General features: G+C 41.3%; 1 protein-coding gene across 1 annotated transcript in view; it reads left to right on the forward strand.

The window, feature by feature from the left end:
- LOC137095635 (izumo sperm-egg fusion protein 4-like) overlaps window positions 1-8,464 on the forward strand; it is a 52,168-nt gene extending 43,704 nt beyond the window's left edge. The window contains exons 8-11 of the mRNA XM_067462392.1: window positions 5,062-5,109; window positions 5,196-5,213; window positions 6,239-6,261; window positions 8,255-8,464. Coding sequence (XP_067318493.1) covers window positions 5,062-5,109; window positions 5,196-5,213; window positions 6,239-6,261; window positions 8,255-8,355 — 190 coding nt within the window. The 3' untranslated portion in view covers window positions 8,356-8,464. The remainder of the gene's footprint in view (window positions 1-5,061; window positions 5,110-5,195; window positions 5,214-6,238; window positions 6,262-8,254) is intronic.
- Window positions 8,465-14,682: the final 6,218 nt, after the last annotated feature.

Below are 14,682 nucleotides of genomic sequence, written 5' to 3' on the forward strand. Positions count from 1 at the left end.
GCCTTCTCTTCCGACGTGATCCAGAATTTCTCTCCCTTGTACGTAGTCATTATTCCTTCGTACTTCTCCCATCTAAATCTTATATTTAGCAATTTAAGCTCTTCAGTTAAAAGAAATATCTCCGGCGTTTATTCAAGATTGTCAGTGGGCATTCTTTAAGTATTATCACTTTAGTGTCCTTATAGAAAGTTAGCTTTAGACTACCTTGTTTCAGGATATCATCTCGGGGTTTTTTCTCACAAATTTAATGATAGCGTCCTTTGGCATTTTATTTTTCTTTGCATAATTAGTCTGAATCCTGAAGACCCTATCGATCCCATTGTCCATCTCTTGTTCTGGGCATTCCAGTATTTTTGCCATTATTTTAACGACTATTTCTCTTATATTTTCAGTTTCAGTTTCTATAACATTCTGGAATCTTAATTGATACTCCATTTCACTTTGTTCTAATTTCTCTTGAAGTTGTTCTAATTTCATGTTTTTGTTGTCTAACTGTTCCACGTTTTTTTGTATTTTGATCTGAGTTTTCTCTATTTTAATTTTATCTTTTTTTAGATCATCTATGTCTTTGTTCATTTTTCCTAATTCTTCCCTTTAGTCTTTTTTAATCTCCGCCATCTCTTCCCTGATCAGTTTCTGTTGTTCCTCGTGTCTTATTGATCTTGTTTCAAAATCTTTTTGTAGTTCATCTTGCTTTTCTGACAGTTTTTGTATTTCCTTTAAAATGTCTTTCCAACCTGTTATTCCTGTTGTCCCTGTTGTTCCTACTGCTCCTACTATCATTGCTTCTTCTTGTCCTGAACCTCTTCTAGTTGTACCTTTAAGGTCTTTTAGTTCTTTTTCTGCCTTGTGTTTAGGAGTGGTCATTGTGTCTCTTTGGTAATTCCTGATTTTCAGTAAGTAGTAGTGTAAGTACTTTGTGTTATTAAGTACTAAGCAATATTTGTAGTCTGTTGTATGTTTAATTCATTTATTTTAATTCATTTATTTTTAGAGAGTTCTTTTGTACCTCTACTTGACTTACTTAGTCAATTACTTTGAATATAATCCTATTTTTAGGGGGGGGAGAGAGAGTGTGTGTATTTATTATCCTAAATGTCTGCTTGTGTTAATGTATCCTTTATTGTTTTTCCCCTTTTTCCTTTTTTAATTACTTAATTAATTAATTTATTATTATTAATATTTTAATTTGTTTATTTTTTATTTTATTTTTATCTATATATTCCTTCGTCTGATTGTCGTTGGTTCTCCCTATTTCTACTTAATTTCTATTAAATGGGTGCTGTTCAGTTTCGGTTCCTTTTATGATCCTACTACTAGATCAAGATTTCTTTCTCTGGAACTTTATTTTCTCAATTTGTAATCCTTAATTGGGTTTTTGTCTGCTTCTCTTCCTGGTCCGTCGCTCGTCTTCTTCTCTTCCTGGTCTGTTCCCCGGTCTTAACTCTTCCCGTTTGTTTAGGATATTAATTTTCTTGTGTTTTACTATATCTATGTTCTTGCTGCGCCTTTTAAATTTCCGTTTCCGGTCGTGTGCGCGTTCACCTCTGTCTTTTACTATCTCTATGTTCTAAATCTTCCTCATTGACCGTCCTTATTTATTATTTATTTATTTATTATTTATTTGCTTCATTTTTATACCGCATTTTTCAGCCTCAATCGGCGACTCAATGCGGTTTACAATGCAATTTATATAACAATGACAGATTAAAACACAACATACACAACAGACAATACAAGACAAACAACGTGGTCATCAACGCCTCAGTAAAATCAGATTCCGTTCTCATAATCCTTCTACCATTCCTTTGTTCATTTATACCGTCTTCATGAGTTCAGTTGCCTTGTTGACCGAACGCTTGTTCATAGAGCCACATCTTGACCCTCCTCCGGAACTCCAGCAACGAAGGGGCCTGCCTGATGTCTACGGGTAGGGCATTCCGTCCCTGCCTTTCTTCTTCCGGTTTCCTTCTAATCTTCAGTCTGCCAGCATTTGTTTACAAGAAGGGCCTGCCGTAGACTAAACAAAAGGCTCTTCGAGGCTCTTCAAGGTCAGTTCTGGCTTTTGTTGTTTTCCTTTCTCTGCTGCCATTATTATTCATCCATTTTTTAGTTATTGTTCCCATTTGCCCTTTAAATTGGTTAAGTCTCTTTTTTGGAAGGGAGGGGATCGTGTTTCGGGTGATCACCAATTTGTTTTGTTCCTTTTCCCTTGAATCTCCGCTCCGCTCCCTTCTCCCTCCTATTTTCAGGAATTTCAGGAATTACAGGAATTTTAGAGGTTCTCTCAGCTCCCTCTTCTTTCTTCCTTCCTTTAAGTCAACTTTAATTTTCTTTCCTCTATTGAGGACCTAGTTGATTATATCTTTTATTTCTTTAATTTCCTCTCTTTCCTCTCTTTGATCATCCCCAGCCTGGGGTCCAGAGAGTAGCTTTTATAGGCAGTAAGAGAACTTAATTTTGTTGGGAACTTACATGTCCTCCTTACCAGCTTCTCTTGCACTCTTTTCTCTTTCTTCTTCTTTCTGTTTTTAAAAAGGGTGTGGAGGCAGTAAGTGCCGGGATATTTCCCCACTTCCTGGGTTTGGATCCGCTCGCCCAACCGCACTCCCTCAGACCCTCTAGTCACCCCCTCCTTGAGGGTGGGGGCGACTTCAGGATCTATGAGGGGGGTCTTTAGGCTTCATGACTCTTCCCGTTTCAATCCGCGGGTTGAGGAGAGGTTCCTTTCCTCTCGATCGGTAAAAACCAGGTGGCTGACGAGAGCCTCGTCAAGCTGTGCCTACCTCCATTTTCACTGGAATTTCTTTGCAGCCTTTATTGCCACGGCATATGCCCTTAAAAAGGACAGAAACCGTGTTCAATTTGGCTCGATCGGATCCGAATGCCACACGCTCTCCAGTTCCCTCTTCCTTCGCTTCATCGCTGCCAACTCCTCGTTGAACCAAGGAGCTGGTTTAGCTCGACTACTTGAGAGGGGATGTTCTGGAGCGTTCATGTCTATTGCCCTAGTCATCTCCCCGTTTCAGAGAGTGACCGAGGCATCAACAGGATCATCTACCGAGGTGGCAGGAAACTCCCCAAGAGCCATCCCCAAGAAATTCATTGTGCTGTGAATTTCTCTATTCACAGCACAACTGTTTTCGAATTGCTTAGGTTGACAGTAAGCTAGGCTTAACAGTCAGGTGCTCAATTTGACTTGGGCTTCGAACTTGTCATCCTCCAATTAACAGTGATCTATTGCTATTGAAACAGACCAACTTTAGTAATAGAGAGGGGCAATAATAATAATAATAATAATAATAATAATAATTATTATTATTATTATTATTATAAAGATTCTTAGAGTTGATAGAGCTGGGCTTTAGCACAGCAGGTTAAACTGCCAGCTGTAGAAACTCTTGCTGACCAAAAGGTTGGCCATTTAAGCCCGAGTCGGTGTGAGTTCCCACCATCAACCCAGCTGCAGATTGAAAGCAGCAGTTGTAAGTAGATAAATAAGTACTGCTTTAAGCAGGGAGATAATAAAAGACCCCTGGACAATTTGATCAGAAGGACTTTTATGAACAACAAAAGCTCCATGGAATGGAAGATGGAGCAACAGCACCTCCCTGTGGCTGGAGTTGAGCACAGCCTTCAGATGCTGGAGATGGAAAAAGATGGAAAAGCCTATAGCTCTGTTTACATATTCTTTGTCCTTGTTAATTTTATAATGGCATTGAATGTTTGCTGTTAATATGTTCTGTAATTTGTCCCTGAGTCCCATTGGGGAGATAGAACAGAATATAAAGATGATGATGATGATGATGATGATTATTATTATTATTATTGAGGCCATTCAACAACAACAAGTTGGAAGAGACCAATTCTAATAATTGAGAAGTGCTAATCAATAATAATAATAATAATAATAATAATAATAATAATAATATAGAATCATATTTAGGATCACTTTGACTGTTGTGACTCAATGCTTTGGAATCTTGGGAGTTAGTTTCTGGACACCAACACTCTTAGGATATATAAAACTACCACTCCCAGAATTCCCTTACATTAGTGCATTGATTCAACAGAGTATATGTAACTCTAGCAGGAATTATTATTATTATTATTATTATTATTATTATTATTATTAATTTAATCCCAGTCAATAGCAGGATTGAAGAGAAACAACTGGAAAAGCTGACAAATAATCAAATAATTAATTTATTATATTCTTTCAATCTCTATACTGCCCTCCTGTGACTACATATGAGCACTACATACATGCATGACTATAGCTTAGCAACTAATTATGATAAATAATAATACATTATTATTATTATTATTATTATTATTATTATTATTATTATTTCCACAGCAGACACTTTGCTGGTTGTTGTATTGGATCACACATCGGACATATTCCAAGTGTCTAGGACTGTGTGATGTATCAGCGAATAATGCGTCCAGATCCCAGCTGGCAGCTGGTAATTTTGTCAGTGCCAGTTGTGTTTAAGTGTAGGCCAAGGTCTTTAGGCACTGCACCTAGTGTGCCGATCATCACTGGGATCACCTTGACTGGCTTGTGCCAGAGTCTTTACAGTTCAGTCTTTAAATCCTCATATCGTGTCAGCTTTTCCAATTGTTTCTCTTCACCTGGGATGGCAACATCGACAATCCATACTTTGTTTTTTAACACAATCGTGAGGTCAGGAGTATTGTGCTCCAAAACTCTGTCTGAATGCGGAAGTCCCAGAGCAATTTGACGTGTTCATGTTCTGTAACTTTTTCCGGCTTGTGATCCCACCAGTTCTTTGTTGCAGGCAGATGGTATTTGTGGCACTATTTCCAATTAATCATCTGAGCAATGGTGTTATGCCTCCCCTTGTAGTCTGTCTGCACGATCTTCTTGCAGCAGCTGAGGATGTGATCTATTGTTTCATCTGCTTCCTTGCAGATTCTACATTTGGGATTATTATTATTATTATTATTATTATTATTATTATTATTATTTGAATAAACCAATGGTGGCAGAATGGAGAAGCAATGGCTATGAAGGAATTACTTTTGTTTCTGCAGGCAGCCACAAAAGTGGGCAGTGGGCTTAAAGCAGCTCCCCGGATTTAGGTATGTATACATTTCCCTGAAAAGCTTTGGGGAAAACCAATTTGCAAACCATCACTGGTAACTTTTTCTCTTTTTTTCACTTCCAGCCACTGTACATCCACAAGGTAAGGTCCAGAAAAATTCTTTCTATCTTTATACTTCCCTTTTGTGGCTGCATCCGAGCACTGCATGAATACATACATTCCTAAAGTCCAGTGGCTAATAATTTCTACCTATATATGTATTGCCCTCTTGTGGTTGCATCTAAGCACCAGAAGCTTCCAGTGGCACAATGAGTTAAACCCTTATGCTGACAGGACTGAAGACTGAACACTGACAGGTCGCAGGTTCGAATCTGAGAGAGCACGGATGGGCTCCACCTGTCAGCTCCAGCTCCCCATGCAAAGGAGGCATGAGAGAAGCCTCCCACAAAGATGGTAAAACATCAAAACATCTGGGCATCCCTTGTGGAATATCCTTGCAGACAGTCAATTCTCTCACACCATTAGTGATTTGCAGTTTCTTAAGCCACTCCTGACATGAAAAAAATCTAAGCACTGCATACATTTATTCCTAAATGCCAGTGGCTATTCCTTTCTATCTCTATGCTGCCCTCTTGTGGCTGCATCTGAGCACTGCATACATATAGACCTTTCTACGGCTTGTTCTGTATTTTCTGGGCTGTATGGCCATGTTCCAGAAGCATTCCCTCCTGACGTTTTGCCTGCATCTGTGGCAGGGATCCTCATATGTTGTGACCTCACAACCTCTGAGGATGCCTGCCATAGATGCTGGCTAGACATCAGGAAAGAATGCTTCTGGAACATGGCTATACAGACCAAAAAACACAGAGCAACCCAGTGATTCTGGCCATGAAAGCCTTCAACAATACCTTTCTAGCTCTATATTGCCATCTTGTGGCTTCATCTGAGCACGGCATACATATAGACTTAGAGGCCAGTGGCTAATCCCATCTATCTCTATACTGCCCTCTTGTGGCTGCATTTGAGCACTTCATACATACAGACTTGGAGCTAATCCTTTCCATCTACATATTGCCCTCTTGTGGTTACACTGAATATATCTCATTCACAAAGCATTTTTCCAATTCTTGTGTTGACTCTTTCATCCTCCCTTTCTCTTTCCACAGCCCAGATAACCTGAATTTTACAAGTAAGTGTTCCAAAAATCAGAGGAGGGCAGCAATTGGATGATGATGATATGTCTTCTGATCTTACAAATTGTGAACCTCTCCTAGGTTTTTCATGGCACAGTGTTTTTTTAAAATTTGGAACCTAGAATACACCACTAGATGGTGTTTTTTCTATCCATGGAATATATCAAGAATAGAGGATTTATATTTAGTTTCTGGGACTGGCCACTAGCTGGTGCTGTTTTCTAACCAAAGAATGTATTAGGAATAATATATATTTGTTGTTGTTGTTTATTTGTTTAGTCACTTCTGACTATATCATATCTGGGACTGACCACTAAAGCGTGCTGTTTTCTAATTATATAATGTATCAGGAATAGAGGATGTATATTTAGTTCCTGGGATTGACCACCAGAGGGCGATGTTTTCTAACCATGGAATGTATAAAGCTCAGTAGATTCTTGCTTATCCGACAAACTGTATATTGTGTTTATATTTAATACCTGGGACTGATCACTAGAGGACAGTTTTCTAACCATAGAATGTACCAGGAGTACAGTTCTGGTTATCCAATCTCAGCTCATCTGACACTCCGTGTTAACCAATGGCATCATGTGGCTGATTGGAAAAATTGCACCCTTTGATATGTGCTCATGAGGGCAGCTTTCTTTCCCATGTGGGAGGAGAAGGAGAGGAAAGCACATTTCCAAAGGGGAAGGGGAGTGAATCAAATGAGAAAAAGGGATGAGAGTGGAAAAAAGAAGGGAGGGGGAGGGAAAAAGGAAATGCGATGGCTCTCCTTCTCTGTGTGTGTGTTCTTGGTGCACACAGATGCTTGTTCCCCTTCTTTGGAGACTTATCTCCAACCCAACCTTGTTTCCAGCTGGGGGGAGGGGCTCATGGCTAGAAGGAAGAAAAGTGGGGAGAGACGCCTCATTGCCTTGGAGGTAGCCACCAGAGGGGGATATGACAAGTGCATATGCTAGTATTCAGACCCCCCTTTCTTCCCGCACACGCACACACACACACACACACTTTGCACCAGATCCCCCTCTCTCTTCACTCTTTCTTTTCCTTCCCCACGCATGCTCTCTTCTTCTTCCTCCTCTTCCTCCCATCTTTTACTTCTGGCAGCCTTGCAGCAACTTGCACTTCTGGTCTTCTCCTTCTCCTCTTCTAACCCAATCCCAATCCCCCTCCTGAAGAGGTTTCCCAGTTCAGCCCCATTGTGCTAGGCTGGAAGGCAGATGCCAAGTCCTCTCCATATAGAGCCAGCTCCAGATGAGAATCTGTGGACAGTCAACCAATATTAGTGTTTAGCAAACTTTGGTTTTCCAGTGTTGCCATCCCTCTATACTCAATATGGATTCCAGAGATGGTTATTCTCCAGTATATGAATGTGTTCCCAACTCTGGTCTTCCAGGTGTTTGGATTTCAAACATGTTTAGGTGCTTAATTTGTAAAATCCTAATGAAATAGTATTTTCCTTTATCCCTCCTTATTATCCAACATTTTCGCTTATCCAACGTTCTCCCGACCCATTTATGTTGGATAAGCGAGACTACTGTATATATATTTGGTACCTGGGATCTACCACTAGAGGGTGCTGTTTTCTAACCATGGACTGCACCAGCAATACACTATAGTTAGTTTTCTATTCATGGAATGTATCAGGAATAACATGTTTATATTTTGTTCCTTGGACTGACCACTAGAAGATACTGTTTTCTAACAATGGAATGTATCAGGAATATAGGATTTAGATTTAGTTCCTAGGACTGACCACTAGGGGGTACTGTTTTCTAACCATACAATGCATTAAGAGTATAGTATTCATATTTAGTTCCCAGGACTGACCACTAGAGAGTGCTCTTTTCTAACCATGGAACGTATCAGGATAGAACGTATCAGGAACTAACCACTTATATCTTTGGGAGAGACTGAGCTTTTGGGGCCTGATTTCGTTTGCTAACTGGGTTTGTGTTGTGTGTTTTTCTGCTCTCCCATCTCAAGGTATAGGCAAGACTCTCTCACAAAACTGGCTCAACATGATGGCCCTGAAGGATTTGGAAGGGCAGGTGTCTTCCCTCCAGATGCTGGCGCCCAGCTGCTGAAACTTTTCTGCCAAAGGAAGGCCGTAAAATTTGAGAACCGAGACTCCCTATAGAAAGCTTTGCCCGATACCAGCTTTGAATGTTAGCCAAAACACAATATTGCCTGCCACTGCAGTTTCGCCTCATTGTTTTTAGTCTACAACGCGATTTATGAATGGGTTTCTGGCCTCCCAATGCTCAATGGAGAACTGTTTTGGCATGCATTTGCTATCTCCCTTTTAATGGCCCATGGGTTTCGTTTGTGTCCACAGATGCCCACTAGCATTGAATGGAAGCCCCGTGGAACTAATTTAGCCTGCCACATCAATTTATGTGGCCTGCAAGGTCCAGACGCATGCCAACAACCAAGCGCAAAACTGGATCAAAGTAGCTCTGAATACTAGGATATGCACTTGCCATATCCCCCCTCTGATGGCCAGATGGGGTATAGCACCCATGGACCTTGCTACTCCACAGTGATCCCTTGTGGCTGGATTATCTATCTATCTATCTATCTATCTATCTATCTATCTATTTATCTATACACATAATCAATGAAAATGTGTATGTGTGTATGTAACGGAAGCGTCCAGACAGCCTGCCTCCAGAAACAGCTTTAACCCACAATGCTGAAGAGCCACCAAAAGCACTCCCTCCAAGCACATTTCAAGTTACAGCGTGCACCATGAACATGTAGCCCAAACCATGCCAATGTCCTCCCCAAGCACCATACTACCCACCACCCTAGAAATGTTTTCATTCTGGGACCATGTCATCCAAGATGCTCTGTTTTTCCACCAGATTGGACATTCCAGGGTCCTTTCTCTCTCTGTTGGGGTGGAATTTGCATGACCCCATCCACTGCCTCTCCCTTAACCCTTTCATATCCTTTCCTTTGGTACACAACAAACATGATTTGGTTAGCAACTGAACAAGAGATTTGGGGAAAGTGACCTTGACTTATAGGAGTTGTAGTTCACCTACAGCTAGAGAGCACTCTGAACCCAGCCAACAATGGATTTGGACCATACTTGCTACAGGTGATGAGATTTCCAGTACCTTCACTCACCTCCTGAGATCACTGCGACCCACACAAATGATGGACCTGGACCAAATTTGCCATGACCCATGACCCACTTTATGTCCTTGTGAGGTTTGAGGAAGGATAGACCACAATTGATGGGATTTGCAGTACCTTCATCCACATGCACAGATTACAGTCACACCCACGAATGAAGGATCTGAACCAAACTTATCACACAGACTCTCCATGATGTACTTTACATCCTGGTGGGTTTTGGGAGAGGATGGACCAGGGGCAATGGGATTTGCAGTAGCTTCACCCACTTCCACAGACCACAGCTACGAATGATGGGCCTGGACAAAACTTGGGACAGAAAACCCCCAGGAGCAACAAAACATACTGGAGGTGTTTGTAGCGGGACTGACCCACCCATGTGGAAGTTGTAGCTCACCCTGCAACCAAAGCATTCTGAACCCCACCAATGACAGAACTTCAACCAAACACAGCTCACAGAGCCATGATGACCAACAGAACATACTGGAGAGGTTGGGGAGGGAATTTCCCACCCACATGGGAGTTGTCATTTGCTCTGCAACCAAAGCACCCTGAACTCCACCAACAATGGATTGGAACCAAACTTGGCACAGAGACCCACTGAACATGCTGCTGAGATTTGTGGAGATTCGGAATTGTAGTTCACCCACATCATTATGTATATTCTAATGGGAGCATTTATAAAAAAAATGAAATCAGACATTGCTTTTTTCTAAGATATAGTGTTATAAATTAATTAAATGATATTACCTAACATCCCCCCCCCCCCAAAAAAAATCTTTTTCAAATAACCTGGACATTGCTGGGTCCCCAAGCTAATAATAATGTTGCAATTTTGGGTGACAGCAGGATTGAAGAGAAACAACTGGAAAAGATGACACGATATGGGGATTTAAAGATCGAACTGCAAAGACTCTGGCACAAACCAGTAAAGGTGGTCCCAGTGATGATCTGCACATTGGGTGCAGTGCCTAAAGACCTTGGCCTGGACTTAAACACAATTGGCACTGACAAAATTGCCATCTGCCAGCTGCAGAAGGCCACCTTACTGGGATCTGGCCACATTATTCGCTGATACATCACATAGTCCTAGACACTTGGGAAGTGTCCAATAAACAGCTAGCAGAGTGTCTGCTGTTGATTCATCTTGTTGTGTTTCAAATAATAATAATAATAATAATAATAATAATAATAATAATAATGCATACTGGGCATACTACAGCTGGACATCATCAAACATGAACATGTGAAAACTGTGGTCAGCAAAGAATACATTCCAAAGGTCAGAAAAATTCTCAAAAGTAAGCTCAATGGAGGCAATACCATCAAGGCCATAAACACCTGGGCTATACTTCTCATAAGATATACTGCTGGCATCATAAGCTGGACATAGGCAGAACTGGACAATTTGGACAGAAAAACAAGAAAACCCATGACCATTCGTAAATCATTACATCCTCGCAGTGCTGATGACTAGCTCTATCTGCCTAGAAAGTCTGGGGGCAGAGGAATTTTTACAAGTCAAACAAGCAGTTGAAGAAGAAAAATACACCCTAGTACAATATGTCAAAGAAAGCCAAGAACCTGCATTAATTGAAGTCAATAATTGGAAACTTCTCAAAGCACAGCAGACAAAGAGTCAGCACAAGAAAACTGCACTCCAAACCAGAGCTGACAGCTGGCACAACAAAGCCTTACATGGGCAGTTCCTTGAGAAAATTGAAGGAAAAGTTGATGAGGAGAAGACTTGGTTATGGCTCACGAATGGAACCTTGAAGAAGGAGACAGAAGGCCTGATTCTTGCAGCCCAGGAGCAAGCCATCAGAACCAATGCAATTAAGGCCAGGATTGAAAAATCAGCGGATGACACAAAATGCAGACTGTGCAAGGAAGCTGATGAAACCATGGATCATATCCTCAGCTGTTGCAAGAAAATCACACAGACGGACTACAAACAAAGACACAACTCTGTGGCCCAGATGATTCATTGGAACTTATGTCACAAGTACCACCTGCCAGCAGTAAAGAATTGGTGGGAAAATGAACATGCAAAAATACTGTGGGACTTTCAAATCCAGACTGACAAAGTTTTGGAACACAATACACCAGATATCATGATTGTGGAAAAGAAAATAGTCTGGATTATTGATGTCGTCATACTGGGTGACAGTCGCATTGAGAAAAAACAACAGGAAAAACTCAGCCGCTATCAAGACCTCAAAATTGAACTGCAAAGGCTCTGGCATAAACCAGTACAAATGGTCCCAGTGTCATTGGCGCACTGGGTGCTGTGCCAAAAGATCTCAGCCGGCATTTGGAAACAATAAACATTGACAAAATCACTATCTGTCAACTGCAAAAGGCCACCTTACTTGGATCTGCGTGCATCATTCGAAAATATATCACACAGTCCTAGGCACTTGAGAAGTGTTCGACTTGTGATTTTGTGATACGAAATCCAGCATATAGATCTTGTTTGCTGTGACATACTGTCCTTTTGTGTCAATAGTAGTAGTAGTAGCAGTAGTAGTAGCAGTTCATGACAGTTCAGTTCTGTGGCATTGAAAGTTTCTGCTGCTTCTGTAGTTATTTTGCTTCCAGTTGCCCTACAGGCACATGCCCTGGTTGCTCAGCAGTGAGCCTGGTTCCTGTAGCCCACTTGTTGACCCGTGCCCAGGAGAAGCACTCGCCGAGGTCCTTATTATCCTGGGTGTCAACTGAGCCAGTATAGACTTCTTTACAGTTTGTTTCACCATATTTAAATGGATTGGATGCACTTTATTCTACCTCTCATTTGAGACCACTCTGGCTTGGTTGAACCTGCTGGTAATTTACACTACTGCCAGCACAGTTCTCAACATCATAGAAGCAGTTAACACACACACACACCCAAACCACCACCACCAATGTTAATGCGGCACACTTATCAGATGATGTGAAAGGCAACATTGAACCAACATTGAGGGAAGTCAATAGTAGTAAACTGCTTCAAGTGCAAAAGACAAAGAGTGAATACTGTAAAATCCACAATCCAGAGCAGAAGAGAAAACTGGCAAAAGAAGACTCTCCATGGACAGTTCCTGGCAAAAATTGAGAGCCAAATTGACAAAGAAAAAACATGGCTGTGGCTCACAAATTGAACTCTGAAAAAGGAGACGGAGGTCCTGATTCTGGCAGCCCAAGAACAAACCATTGGAACAAATGCCATCAAAGCCAGAATTGAAAAGTTGATGGCAAATCCCAAGTGTAGACTCTGCAAGGAAGCAGATGAAACAATAGATCACATTCTCATCTGCTGCAAGAAGATCATGCAGACAAACTACAAGCAAAGGCATAACACCATTGCTCAGATGATTAATTGGAACCTGTTCCACAAATACCATCTGCCTGCTACAAAGAAGTAGTGGGATCACAAGCCAGAAAAAGTTACAGAACATGAACACGTCAAACTCCTCTGGGACTTCCGAATTCAGACAGACAGAGTTTTGGAGCACAATACTCTGACCTCACAATCGTGTTAAAAGTATGGATTATTGATGTTGTAATCCCAGGTGACAGCTGGATTGAAGAGAAATAACTGGAAAAGGTGACACTATATGAGGATTTAAAGATTGAACTGCAAAGACACTGGCACAAGTTAGTCAAGGTGGTCCCAGTGATGATCTGCACGCTGGGTGCAGTGCCTAAAGACCTTGGCCTGCACTTAAATACAATTGGCACTGACAAAATTACCATCTGTCAGCTGCAGAAGGCCACCTTACTGGGATCTGCACACATTATTCGCCAATACACTACACAGTCCTAGACACTTGGGATGTGTTCAACATGTGATCCAATACAACAGCCAACAAAGTGATCTTGTCTGTTGTGGATTTATCGTATCGTGTTTATAATAATAATAATAATAATAATAATAATAATAATAATAATAATATAGCTCTTAAACCTCTAATATCCTAGCCCTTGGGAAGAGCCCAATATTTAGAATCCCAGACACTTTGACTTAATGTGCATGTGTGTTGTGATGTTATATACATGTAATAAATAGTATATAACAATATAATAATATAACAATGTGCTATATAATAATAATAATAATAATAATAATAATAATAATGCTTGCCATATCTCTCTCCTGTGGTCTGCCAGGCAAGAAGACACCATCAAAGCCCTCTAGACAGATAGCAATCCAGCCTTATAGACATTACCTGGTTCAAAGAGAAATTGCACTATAGAATAATAAATCCTATAGTTGAAAGACCCTCCCAAAGGCCATCCAGTCCAAACCCATTCTACCATCAGAGACACCAACAAAGCCCTCCCAAAAGATGGTCACCCAGATGCTACTTAAAAACCTAAAGAGGGCACTCTACTATAGTCTATGGTCAATCAGTTCAAATAGTCAGGAAGCTCTTTGTTGAGGTGCGATTTCTTGTTCTGCCATTTGGTTCCATTGTGTTCTGCCTCTACAGCTAGTGTGGAGGAAGTGTGCTTGGGTTGCAGTTCCCATCATCCCTGCCTGTGTCCTCTGAAACCAACATTCAGCTACCTGCCAAAAGGATGGGATGAGGAGCTGATGCCTGTTGTTTTTGAATCAGATCCAGGGGTGGCTCAAGCATTACTCAAGGTAAGCATTTGCTTACCACTCAAATCCCCGGGGGGTGCTGTTGAGACAGCCTTCCTGCTCCTCTGAGGAAGATTGAGAGAGAAAGGAAGAGGGCAAGTGTAAGGAGAGAGAAAGAGAGACGCTGCCCAGAGCGAGGGGGTAGAGCGAAGGTCATTTGCATTTATAGGCCAATCAACCCCTTTCATGTCTTGCCCTGTGACCTGCTGAATGGAAGTTATTATCCAGTGCTCTCCCAGGCAATATGGACCTGGAAGCAAGTCCTTTCAAAGGTAAAGGGAGTTGCTTTCAAGAACAAAAGGCAGGGATTGTGGGATTTTAGTCAGCTGAGTGGGAGGAGCCTGAGTGTCTGTAATTGAGTGGTGTGTCTTGTTAACTTTTCCTACTCTTCCACACAACCATATAACCCTGAATATCAAGACAGATAATCTACAATATCTGCTTTGAACAGGGCTATCTGAGTCTGAGGTTGAGAAGAAATTTTAAAAGGGTCTCGCCCCAAAGGAGAGACCCTGCAGACTCACCAAAGAGGACTTACTACTTTGGTGAGCAAAGGAAAGGAGAAGCCACGATTAAAAGATTTCCCTAAGTTCCCAAAAGAATCTCCCCAAAGCTGAAGGAAGTGCCACTGAGTTGATTTATTTCC

Source organism: Anolis sagrei, chromosome Y (assembly GCF_037176765.1).
Source record: "Anolis sagrei isolate rAnoSag1 chromosome Y, rAnoSag1.mat, whole genome shotgun sequence".
Taxonomy (NCBI): Eukaryota; Metazoa; Chordata; class Lepidosauria; order Squamata; family Dactyloidae; genus Anolis; species Anolis sagrei.